Below are 13011 nucleotides of genomic sequence, written 5' to 3' on the forward strand. Positions count from 1 at the left end.
TAACACTGGAACTGACAAACTAAACAAACAAAACAACCAAAAATAAAATGGATTCTCAGTCTCCATTAAAAAAACGAACTTGAATAAAAACTAGACAACATAAAGCCAAAGTGGAAATAAATACTGCATTCAACCAAAAGAGTACAGATTATGAAGTCTGTATACTATATTGCCTTTCAGTAGATTTAAATAAAGACGGGCACATCCGACTACCTAATGCAATAGTTCATACTACACAATTTTTGTCCCTATTTTCCCTTTACGACAATCCTAGATCGGCCAACGATCTAAGATTGTCGCTGGTGATTTCGCCGACTCTTTGTGGCCGCTCCGATCTAAATTAGGGTTTTCCCCGACTGGGAGCTTAACGCTAAACGTGACAGGTAGCCAATCAGAAAGCGCGGTTTCTCTTCTGTGCTTTCTGAAGGGAAATTACAAGGGGAATCCCAAACAGCTGACACTGCGCAACCTGAAGTCCAGTGGACATCGGAGATGATTTGTGGAAACAACATTAATGTTTATTCAACATTTCGTGCAAAGATGATAGAAATGACAAGGGGAGAAGTTGGAGCCAAATTGCTACCTCAGTTAATAAACCCGGTAAGTTTTCAGCTGTTCTTCGTTAACGTGACATAAATAGGTTATAATGATTTTCATTCAGTCAGAACTTTACGCTRACTCTAGCCACATGCATCATAGGTAGATTCTAGTAAAGCATTGATTAATGCCTGATTTTAAAATTAGTCAACTGGACTTGTAGCCATTATTTTGGGCCCATGTGGCTGGACACCACACGGCACGACAAACCCGATCGAACTGTTATACCTGGGATTTCTGTCGGCTAATGTTTGGTCTCTCAGGTTTTGAAAATGGGCCGACAGTCAGTCGACTACTCGTGTAGTGTAATGCTGGACATTACACTAAGAAAATGAGGAAGGGAGGGTCAGTTGAGAGACAGGAGCTGAGCCTTTTTTCATTCAGTGTCATCAACAGAAAGAAAAAAAGGCAGGAAGAGGCGATAAACCGATAATTAAAATGAGGTCGATAGGTTTATTTATCGTGCCAATTAATTGATTTATCGTTTATGGTGACAGGCCTAGTTGCACTTTCTGAACTACTGGAAAAAGGTTTATTTTTTACGTGCTTGACTAAGCTTCGGAAGCTATTGGTGTATTAAAGTGTGCTGTACAAGTGCAGATTTATCAAATTCATTTGTAATTCAGTACATTTATGTCTGTGTTTAAAAAAAAAACATTTAAAATCAATCCAGCACTGTTTTTCTGTATTAGATCAGTGTCAGAAATAATAAACCTCAGATATCAGCTAATCCTGAATACATGTAGCTGCTGGTGGAACAACAATTAATACTTCAAACAATAATACTAGGATGACAACAGAGCTTTAAACTAGACAGTTATTCACAAAATTCAAGCTCAAAAGTACTTTATTAACCCCCAAGGGAAATAAAACATCGTAACTGATTTGACAGGAAGTGCGTCTCCTACCTTTCATCCCTGTTGATGGACTGCGAGAGAGTAGCACTCCCCTCCTGCTCTTCCAACTGACAGGGGGAGTCACGGAAACCGCTACGTCTCTGATGTTCGGCCATCAGCGACTCCAGCTGCTTTCGACGCTGTCGCAGGTCTTCTCGCAGAATTTGTCTCCGCCTCATTTCGGACCAAAGCTGCTGGTGGGGCAAAAACGGAGAGCCCTCATGACGAGACGCTTACAGTTTGGAAAGTGTTTTGGGTGGAGATTGAGGGTGTGAATCTGTTACCTCGTTGTCAGTGACGGAAGAAGAAGCTGCCTCCTGAGCGGTGGGTTTGAGCACGGTTAAGTTGGTTTTGGGTCCAGGGGAAGGAGAAGCTTTGACGTTAGCAGGGGTAGAAGCTGCAAGCGGAATCTTCCTCAGCAGACCCTGCTGGCTGCCTGTGCTGGACACAGACGACTACAGAGGAGGAAATACTTTTACTTTTAAATCAAATGATCTAATCCCATTAACATTAGCATGATGTTTCTAATTACTGGTGCAAGCTTTAAAGCTAGAGTATGTAACTTTTAGAAACAATATGTTTCTTCCTGTGAAAGGGGGAAAAAAAAGTCGAGCTCCTCTGCTTTGTCCCAGTGCTCTAGAAATACACTGCTCAACCAATCAGAACCAGGAGGAGGGTCTTAACGTTGTCAGTCATGCTCGTGTGCACAGTGTTCATGTTCTCTCCTTTTCTCTATACTACGCTACAGCTAGTTCACCACAACAAAGCCTGTCATGAATGTTAAGGCTAGTTAGCATGATGGCGACAGATAAAGTTTTTCTGCAAGTTGTCGCTCCGTCCTTAGCACATTGAGCAGCACATAAATGAGTGTGATTAACATCGCTAAGATCCTCCTCTTGGCTCCGATTGGTTGTTTGTCACCAGGAGCAACACATTTATGCATATTACGATACTATCTCATGGAGGAGCTTGATGTTTTCATAGATTATCTGTCTCATACTAAAGGTGCAGAAAAAAAAAGATTCCATGAAGAATCTATATTCCTAATCTTGGGAATTCTGAATCGATTCAAAATGCTCACAAATTAATTTTAAAATACGTTGTTCACCTTTGCGGGTCCTGTTTGTGAGTATATTGCACATCACGTTACGCGTCCACTCAGCCACCGTATGGATTTGGAATAATTTTTTATATTTTTTATTACCGTTTATATATTAGTAAATGTTCTATTTGTTAACAGTGACTTTTTCTCGTCATTCACATAATTTAAGCAATCTCTAGACTGTTGATTTGTATTAATCTTTATTTTCTTGTTTCAATTCTTTGAATAATTAGTTTGTTATTTTTATTTCTTCTCTTATTTCTCATCTTCTAAATATGTCAAGTCTCCATCCTAACGTCACTACATTACATTTTGCAAATCGAACACCTAGAGTTTGGATGGGTGCTGCTCCCCTCCCAAAGCTTTTGTTGATCTAAAGCAGTGGTTCTTAACCTGGGTTTGATCGAACCCCAGTGGTTCGGTGAGTCGGTCTCAGGGGTTCGGTGGAGCCTCTGCCGCGGAGATAAAGACACACTTGTGTAAAGTTGTGATGATGCACCGCGCTTTACCATCACTTGCTGCAGAGGATCACGTTACATTGCTTAGCCAATCAGTGCTGCGGAGGAGCACTGATTGGGGGTGTTGGAGGAGGAATAAGAAGGGTTCGGTGAATGCGCATATGAAACTGGAGGGTTCGGTACCTCAAAAAAGCTTAAGAACCACTGATCTAAAGGAAGACTCTACGTCAAGGATCTCCTCCAGAGAAGAAACAGAATTTCACTTCTTTTTCCTTCACATTTCAGTATACATAAACTCTCAATAACTTTTGAACAAGCAAATTTGTAATTTAAACTTTTAGCTGTTTAGAACCAGATACCGGAAGGTCGGGGCAGGTCCATTGCAAGTCCTGGATCTTTCCTTGGATTTCTATGAGTCTCTGTCTCTCCTCATGAAGCTGCCTCAACTCCTGCTTCTGCTGACGTAACTTCTCCTCGTACAGCTTCTCCCTGTTAGAAAAACACATGATAATTACATAACTCAACAACAAGTTGCAGGACTAGATGCTAATGGTTCATTTTACTGCACCTGGCCTTGATGGAGAGAGCCAGGTCTCTTGGACTCTGTTTGGATCCGGCCCCTGAGGCCCCACACACAGCAGATCGGGTGTTATTGGGCTGCTGGTGTAAAGCTTCATCGTCATTGGCTGTTGTTCCATCTGTGTCATCACTCTGTGTCACAAACAGATCCGTAGACTAATTGTTTCTTTAACACAACATTAGATTTTCTATTCTTTACAAAGAATTAAACATAATAAAAATATTAATGCTGTTAAAGAAACAACTGCTTTATGCTTCCAAACACTTTTAAAACAACTCACCAGCAGGAGCTGATTGCTACAGGAGCAACCAGCTCATTGAAAATAATAACATCTGTTTTAACTAGTGAGGTTTAAAATATGAAGCTTGAGAAAACAGTCAGTTTTGCTAATCAAGGGAAACGTGAAGATGAAACACCTTCACAGATGACTGCTCATGCATTTCTGTTATAACATAATTTTTTTCTATGTACTTGAGGCGGGAAATGGGTGTTTAGCGATAAAAGTTTTAATTCAAATGTTCTGGGAAAATACTGTAATGGTAGATCATACAAGTGTTTTAATAACAGGTGGAAAACTTTTAGTAAAGTTAGTTGATGTTCTTCAGTTCAGCCAATCCAGTTAGTCAGCCAGAAGCTGCGTGTCGTACCTGAACCATGGCAACCAGCTCCTGCAGCTGCCTCAGCTTCTGCGTCGCCGTCTGGCGTTCAACCTTGGGAGGGAAACCCGCAGCGTTCCCAAGGCTGCTCCCTCGACTGGAATCCGATGCACTGTCTGGAAGCATGGCCTGGCCTCCTTCATCATTATTCACGGCGTCTTCATCATCATCCTCATCCTTTACCTGCACGTAAGGGAGGTCCCTGTTGTACTGGCACTCTAAATCAAGATAAAAGTTAAAACCATGTAAAATAAGGTCATGTTCACATAAACCTAGAGATGAGTGAATCTCAAGTAGAACTTTTAAAATGTAATTTAACTAATGTTTTTTATTTGAGCAAATAACCAGATATAAATGTAAGGGTGTTTGTGTTAATGATGATGTAGCTGAAGGTCTTTAGCTTTGATATTCCAGTAATCTTACAGCTTGGTTACCAAAATCAGCTCCTTATTACAGCCAACAGTAAGCTTTACTGTAAGCTTACTGAAGTTACCCCTGTTTTCAAGCCAAACGCTGTTAGATGTCCACTTCATTAGGAGCAAATTTTAATATAAAATTGCCTTTTTATATTAAAGTAAGATTCATAGTTTTGAACATAATGTTTAAGATTTCAAAAAAACATGAAGGGGAAACAGTTTTTAGTAAAAATTATAAAACTAATATTCTGTTGAACCATACCAGATTGTTTCATTTGTGCATTTTTCTTTACACCTGCTAGATGAAATATGACTTAGTCTTTCAGACTTTACTTTTTTTTTTACATTTATATTTATTTTATATTTCTTTAACACTGTGTTTTTGTTTAGCTAAACCCAATAAAAAAAGGCAGAAAATGTGGAATATTGTCTATGATATAGTTAGAGGCATTTAATAAAATTTATTGATATTGTTTTTTGGCAATATCACCCACCCATATTGCAGACATAATAGAATGAACAATAAGTAATTAATCTATTAATCACATGACAAATTAAAATGAGCTTGATAAAAAAAATCATCAAAATGGAAATTAAGGGTAATTTTGTTCACAGAGACATCAAAATCCACTTTATTTATGGTTTTGGTTGCATGCGTGTGGTTTTAGTTTGGATATTTAAAATGTCTTCCAGTTCCAGTGTGGAGTTATGTGTGCAAAATTAAAATCATATTAGTCTTTGAGAGGGAAAACCTATTAAAGTATTTTTATGCCATTATCAACATATTACCTGAAAATGCTCTTAAAACAACATCATCATTCATCGCAATAATTTCTGGGACAACTGATCATCCAACAAAATTTGTTATCGTAACAGGCAGAGCCTAAGCTGGAAAACATTTAAGAGCCAGCAGGAACCCTGATGTAAACAACAGAAACTGCTAATAAGATGAGACTATTAGTTTTGCTGTATTAAAAACACTAACCTGTTGGCGATAATACTTCCAGTACTTACATGTAATTAATTCTGTAACAACTGTCATTTACGAGTATATGATTTTATGAACATTTTCATACAAAACCCCCCAAACTAAATCCCCTAACTACACTGCAGCCATAAGAATGAATGTTTTTCCTCAGGTCTGGTGTCGCTGTGCGTTGCTTGAGCAGACCTATAGGCGTGGTGACATTGAGGCTCCGGAGGTTGGCTGCTGCTCGGTTGTTGATTTCACACTCTGTATTGAGTCGACCATCCTGGTTGTTTGTGGTGCCGCTCCTGAAGCTGCGGCCGTTGGTCAGGCTATTCAAGTCCGCCCGGTTACTGCTGCGCTGTGGGTTTCTTGAGACACAGAGGGGAGAGTTACTGATGCAGTTCAGGATGTACAATATGGAACATGACCAACTGACAGCCATGACGACATTCAGCCATATTTACATGCCGAATCAAATCAGAAAGTGGCTTGTAAGACAAAAAAAACCAGAGACCATTTCTACATGTATTCGATCGGTTATTTTTCCCACCCACCTAAGGTTTGCACCAGAATGCCGATTCTCATGCTCCAACTCAAACACAGTTTCAAACATGGATCCATCTTCCGTCTCATCTTCATCCTCCTCCTCATCATCATCAGCCTCTTTCACATTTTCATTGACGGCGTCCACCATCATATCAGACGTCTGTTCGTAGTACTGAACTAACTCCCTCAGTTCATTAAGGCGCTTATGGACCTCCTTCAGCTTCCTGTTGCCGGATGAGACAAAATGATGAATGCAGCTTCAGTGGAAAACTTTATATTCACTCATAATTTGGACAAGTGTTGCATTTCTGCTTCTTTTAATGGTTTATTTAAAGATGGCATCCCATTGCATTGTGGGGGATGACTATGCAACAACTACACAACCTCAATGGCGTTTAAAGTAAAAATGAGGTGATCTAATGCTTCAACCCTATCAACACTTTATGGACCGTGCAGGAAATAAAAAAAATCTGTAAATATAGGATAAAACAGGAGGGTAGTGCAAAGAAGAAATGTAGAAAATAAATCAGTACATGATTTTAAAAAAGGGAATTATTAAATTATTGAATAAATACAGAATATGAAAAAATATTATCAAAAAAAGAATAAAATCGGAAATAAAATGGAAAATTAAATACCTGATTATGTTAAATTAATAATGTTAAAAATTATCAATCATTTATGTTATATTGTAGAGTTAAATAGGTTGGGAAGGTTCTATTATTTTTTTTGTATGCAATATTTCACACATTAAAAGACGATCAAGCCAAATATGTATTTCTATGTTCATTTCCATTTTTCCGGGCACAGTGCTAATTAAAGAAAAAAGAATTACAAAAACATTCAAACTCGCCTAAATATGTAAGCTGTTTTTGTTGTAAAAGTTCAAAACACAAAAATTATCATCACATTGATGATGTTGATGGATGAAAGTAAGTTTCCAGCCAGGACTGCATTTCAAAAGACACAAAAAATTTAAATCAGCAGAGGAAAACTAAAACTGGTCCATAGGGGATGGACAGCAGAAAGTTCAACTATGCTTCAAAACCGTCTGCTGTTCATATCTGACCCTGAGCTCATAGCTGTGTGTTTGTACCTGAGCTTGTCTGAAGAACCGGAGCCATCCTGTTGTGTGAAAAAAGGCTGAAAGGAAGTGGAGGCTGCATTGGAGCAGAGAGCTGATGTACAATCTGAAGATCCTCCTAAACTTGGACTGCACTGTGCTGACAAGCCCCGACCTGAAGGACGCCACAGGAAATTCATCACCACTTCTTAAAGGTTAAAGCTGCACTAAGGTTAAAAAAAAAAAGATGGCTGAAAAAGAACCATACATGGGTTGTTGTTCAGGGTCTGGTCTCGCAGTGAATGCAACTCTTGCAGAATCTTGTCCATTGTTTGCTTTTTGTCTTTAAGTTCTTGTAACTTGGTGAGTTTGGCGCTGGCGGCCGCCCCCTCGGCTTCCAGACCGGCATGCGGGCCGGAAGCGGAGTGGAGGAGTGGCCTGTGCTGAGGTGGACCAACAGCGTGGTGGGGGCGGGACCAGGACACTTCTCCGGAGAGGGACAGGCTCTGAGCCTGACGACGGTTATCTGGCACCGTTTTGGTCTGGTGGAAGACAGCAGTTTACCCCTTGACCAACTGCCTACTGTTAAATCTATTAGCTTTGATACTTACGTTGACATTTATTAGCATCTGTAATAAAGATGTTTAAGTTTTTTCCAGCAGCAAACCTCTCACACTATACTTTAAGACTTTTTGTACATCTTTAATATGCATGTTAATTATTGTGGCCTGCAGTAGATGAAATGTCAGCACACTGAGTATTTTAAAGAAGGTACAGATATATCAGGGCAGTTACCATGGTAACCTAGCCACAGATATAGTTTCTCCTGTACCTGAGAGTCGTGCAGCTGGTTGTGGAAACGCTGAATCAGCTCATTTAACTCTTCATTCAGTTCTGATGTGATGCTCAGGCCGGAAACACTGCCGGTGGTTTCTGTCACGACTGCAGGCAAGAACAAATGTTAAAAGAGAAAAAAATATATCAAGTGTCTTTCTGACAATATTTTTGGAAAACTTATTCCCAAAATTTAAACATTTAGCTAAAAAACAGAAAAGTGTATGTATGAATATTTCAGTTTTATTCCTACAATGCATCTAAAAAAGTTGTTTGTGAGGAAAGAAGAAATGGAACTGAAATGCTGAGTGACTGAAAAGATTTACTTAAGCTCCAGATAGAACTAGTTTGAAAACGTGTGTCTCTGTGGGTTGGTACATCACCTGTGTCTTCGATCACAGCGAGTGCCTGCTCTGCACTGTGCTGCATGGCCATTAGAGCTTCCTGTCGGCCCTGCAGCGCTCTGAGCTGCTCCTGCTGCTCCAGCATCTTCTTCAGCAGCTCATGCTGCTTACGCAGGTTCTCCAGCTCCTCCTTCTGGTCGGCATGCACACCCTCTGTCCTACCACTCTGAAAATTCACAATACAAAATTTTAAGCGCCAAGGGTCAATGGTTCAGAGGAACAGAGAGGTGAAGAAGTATGTACAAATGGGTTGGGCAGAAAAACTTTTTGTTAGATTCCAGTAGATTAACTAATAACGTCCGCTCAGATCTTTGTTTAGTGTCGTAGTTTGCCCTGTTTTCCTAGGAATTTAAAGTTTAAAATATTAAACAATCTCCCACAAATGTACTCACTGTTATATTTGAAGCATCTGAAGACTGAACCTCAATGTTAAGGGAGGAGCTGTCAGCCAGTGACCCTGATCCGACCGCGGAGTCCAGCATCCCGACCTCACAGTCACTCTCCTGGGCCTGGAGAAAAGTCACACAAAAATTCATCAGGAACTTATGCTACATGCCGAAGAAAGTAACTGTACAAGTTAAAATTCAGAACAGAATAAGAAGAAATGGAATAACTAATTTTTTTAACTAAAAAAAAAAAAACCCATCTGAACCAAAGCCCAGAGAGAATACATATGCAAGTAGTTAACTTTTACATATTCCACTTAAAACATCAAAGAAGAAGAATTATGTGTTTTCCAGACACATAGGCCCCTTTAGAACACAATCCAGTAACTATGTTAATTTCCAACTTTATAAAAATGCTAAATACATATCCAATGGCTTTTTAAAAAATGACTTCATAATTTAGTGCCTTAAAATTGGAAAACTCCTGCTCTTTCTAAACCTCTGCCTTCAGGACAATGTGGCTCTTTTATTTACTCTTTAACAACGTTTTGACCAGCGTTACAGAGAAGTAGCTCTTATAATGACCTCAGCAGATGTGCACTTCCACCAGGTGTTTGCTAATTACTCCTGGCTAGTCTGAAGGAACCGAGTGAGGGAGTTGCACGCAAGGGCAACTCCAGTTCTGAGGAGCTGGACTGAGGAGCCCTTGGAAACTGCAGCTCTGAGGAGGAGATGCATCTCGAAGGCTAGATCCCATAAAGCGTTTTGCAGAGATGAGTGGTTGCCAAGGGAGTTACAAGGATTTCTCAAACATACATGGAAGAAATACTCCAGGCATGATTTTGGTGAAAGAATAACATTATAACATCAGGTAAAGCTCAAAAAATTTGATTTTACACAACACCGCCCCTTTAAAATCATACACCTGCCAGCCACCCAGCTGAGGAATTGTTTACTCAGGCCATATTCCTTTGAAGTAACTTGGCTAAAGTCTTATAGCTTTAAAAAAGAAACACTAAAGATATGCATGAGAAAACCGGACACACTTACAAGCATTTTCTGCAGGAAGCGTAGATAGGACTTCTCCTGTTCCTTGAGGTGGTCGATGAGGTAAGAAAGACGCTCAACGTTGGCGGGAACGTCGTTCTTCTCCACCAGATCGTCCCTCATGGCGCTGGCCTTACTGATGTATTCCCGAATCTGAACCAGTTTGCTCACCACCTGAGAGCGCACAAATGGGAGTACGGAGGAGGTTTGTGATGAAGAGAAGAAAAACACATAAAAATATTAGGTGAGCATCTGTAGATATAGCTGTGACTAGTACACACGAGGGCTGAGAGGGGGCTGGGCAAGATACTCACAGGGCGCCATTGGTGGCATATTTAGAAACTGTCCTATATATGGTCTGGTTTTAGCTGCACAACCTCTCCCTCACTTTCATCCTAGATTTGGTTTTTCCCCAAGCAGTCGAGAGAACCGCCATGTACAAATACACAGCCGTACAGAGACAGAAAGAAGCTTTCACCCTCTTTCACCCTGCTTCAAAGGGTTTTTCACATTTTGTCGCTTTCTGTTGCAATTTTATGTGACAGACCAACACAAAGTAGTGAATAACCAAAGTGAAAGTAAATGATGTGGCTCTCAATTTATATTTTTTGAAAAGAAAATTTTAAAACTCTGCAGTGAATGTTTTTGGCTTTCTGCTCTAAATATGACTCAGACCCACAAGCCGTCCAGTTAGAGAACATTACTTTTGTTTTGGTCTATCAAAATAACATGAATTGAAGTTAGGGCTGGACAATAAACCTATAATGATATACATATCACAACAGACATATGATGTGATCAAGATCAATAGATAATGTGTCTGATAGAATATTCAATAAGTAATTTATACAATAGTCATTGAACTCTGATCCAGAGCCACACAACATTCTGGCATTCTGATGAGGAAAGGCTTCAAATCACTCACTCACTCAGTCTCACTCAGTCTTTGGTTACCTAGCAACAACCTGCTGAGTACTGTGTAAAGCAGCAGTTTCAGGTTCCAGTTTCAGTTGCATGGAGTGAAAACTGTGGGTACAACAGGAACGGTCATGCCACCTGTTTGACATTACTTCAGATAATTAAAACAAAAAACTGATAGGTTTTTCAGCCACATCATCCGGTGCTAATTGAAGTTTGAGGTAATAATGTGATAAAATGCTAGCTTTTCAATCATTTTGCAAGTTTTTCTATTTTTGATAGCATCAAACACTTGCTGACTGCCATACAGACGTCTCTAACCACAAAGCGTTACCTGGCTGCTGTCTATTTTGGGCTCTGGCCTCCCGTACTCTCTCTGCATCAGAAGTCCTCTGTCTGTCCCACAGCGACTCATCCTTGGCGACTCCTTGCGAGGACCTGCGGGACTTAATGTTTCCCTCCGTCCTGGACTCTGCTTCTTGGTTTCCTTGGTGATAGCTGGGGTAGTTGGGGCAGAAGCTGAGGGATGGAGCAGCTCTTTGCTCTTGTTAGTGTTGACATGCAGAGGCAGGTAGTTGAAAGGCTTCTTGTTCTCTCCGGCTAGCTGCCTCTGGTTGTTGGCAGCCGTGACGCGGCCCTGGGAGTCGCTGCCGATGCTCCGCTGGTTGACCAAAAATCAGACCACAAAGATCATTACTTGGGCTCTTGGCCATGATTTTCGTTTTCAAACTTTAAGCGATGTAGATGCACAAGCACTCATCAGTCAAGCCCTTTTTGTGCCTTACAGTTTAAAAAAAGATATCACAAAACATTATTTAACAGGAAATGTTTTTCAGTAACAAAACATGAAGCTGTTATTTGATATAAGAGCATCATCTAACACTCTGCTGGTAAACTAAAAAACCTTCCTAAGACACTAAACGTCAAACTGCTGCTATGACAGTAGAGTGGAGGAATGTGATCTTCTGACAAATGATGTTTCAGAGATTTTCCTGATTCAGTAGATCATGTATGAAAGCCAAACAAATCAACTGCAAATCCTGAAGGTAGATCTGAGACTGTGGGGATCTTTGACAGAATTTTACGCACATTAATAGGCTATGTTTACCAACACGCAAATGCAAAAGAAAGAAATAAATTGGAATAAAATATTGGACTTCAGAGAAACACCAGGATTGATCAATATGTTAAATATGTTCTGTGGATATTTCATAAAAATATTAAAGATCCACAAAAGCAGAAATATGTTGATTGACCTGTACAGACTGGTTGAGCTCTGCAGTCACATAACAACCAAAACTCCTGAGACACTGAAGAGTTTCATCCCATTCCCAGTCAGTCCCCTCAACTACTTTCCTCATTAGATACTTCCTGAGGATCAGGAACGTCTAAGACATTGTTCAGTATTCTGATGTCTACCTCGTCCAGGTCTGTGAAATTGATCCTTTGGCGCAGCTTGTCCAGTTCAGCCTGGTCAGGAACAGACATTTGGGTCATGTATTTGATGTGGGGAAAAGAATGAGGAGTGCGAGTTCTCCTGCGGCCGGCCCCTGGGGTGGACTCTGGTGAAATATCATTGGTCAGACGGCTCTCCACTGCTGCAGAAAGCTTCTTCTTGTTCTTCTCTGTCGACCGGTTAGCTTTCTTTTGCTGAATCCCCCAGTTCTGCTCAAACACAACAGGGAACGTAAGAAATGTTGTTTGTTAATAAGAAAAGAATAAACCTTCTCTTCAGAGACTAATGATGGGAGACAAATTTAAAATATTAAAATATTAATCACACTTTTTGTGACATTTATTGTAATGGCAATCTCAATGAGGATCACAGGTATTAAAACTGCAATGATGATGTTTGCATTGAAAATGAATGGCAACAGAAAACCTTGTATCTCCAGACAGACTCTACATTAGGAATGCAAACTTGTTCTCATTTTGGCCAAAACTGTCAAGTCCAAAAAGTAATCGCAGTCCAAAAAGAAAAAAAAAAAAAACAAGCAAAAAATTATATTGAGTATTGCTTTTACCCGCTCAACAATAAGTTATATTTATAATACTTTAATCCAACAAATAAACCAGTCACATTTTTTTGTAGGAAAGTGATAAATCATTGTACATCTAAAACGTGAATAGTATATGTA

The 13011-nt window shown here is 39.9% G+C and overlaps 1 protein-coding gene across 7 annotated transcripts in view; it reads right to left on the reverse strand.

Moving 5' to 3' along the window:
• Nucleotides 1-13011, reverse strand: part of pcm1 (pericentriolar material 1) — a 29320-nt gene that overhangs the window by 14378 nt on the left and 1931 nt on the right. For 6 of the 7 annotated variants that reach the window (XM_017305192.1, XM_017305194.1, XM_017305190.1 and 3 more), the window contains exons 3-17: nt 12293-12538; nt 11208-11534; nt 9959-10129; nt 8915-9031; nt 8502-8688; nt 8117-8226; nt 7553-7826; nt 7318-7459; nt 6230-6445; nt 5877-6043; nt 4281-4507; nt 3622-3764; nt 3413-3542; nt 1778-1948; nt 1506-1687 (exon numbers count right to left, since the gene is read on the reverse strand). In XM_017305192.1, coding sequence (XP_017160681.1) covers nt 1506-1687; nt 1778-1948; nt 3413-3542; nt 3622-3764; nt 4281-4507; nt 5877-6043; nt 6230-6445; nt 7318-7459; nt 7553-7826; nt 8117-8226; nt 8502-8688; nt 8915-9031; nt 9959-10129; nt 11208-11534; nt 12293-12538 — 2810 coding nt within the window. The remainder of the gene's footprint in view (nt 1-1505; nt 1688-1777; nt 1949-3412; nt 3543-3621; nt 3765-4280; nt 4508-5876; nt 6044-6229; nt 6446-7317; nt 7460-7552; nt 7827-8116; nt 8227-8501; nt 8689-8914; nt 9032-9958; nt 10130-11207; nt 11535-12292; nt 12539-13011) is intronic. The other variant, XM_017305188.1, reaches the window with a different exon arrangement.

This window comes from Poecilia reticulata, linkage group LG1 (assembly GCF_000633615.1).
Source record: "Poecilia reticulata strain Guanapo linkage group LG1, Guppy_female_1.0+MT, whole genome shotgun sequence".
In the NCBI taxonomy this organism is placed as follows: domain Eukaryota; kingdom Metazoa; phylum Chordata; class Actinopteri; order Cyprinodontiformes; family Poeciliidae; genus Poecilia; species Poecilia reticulata.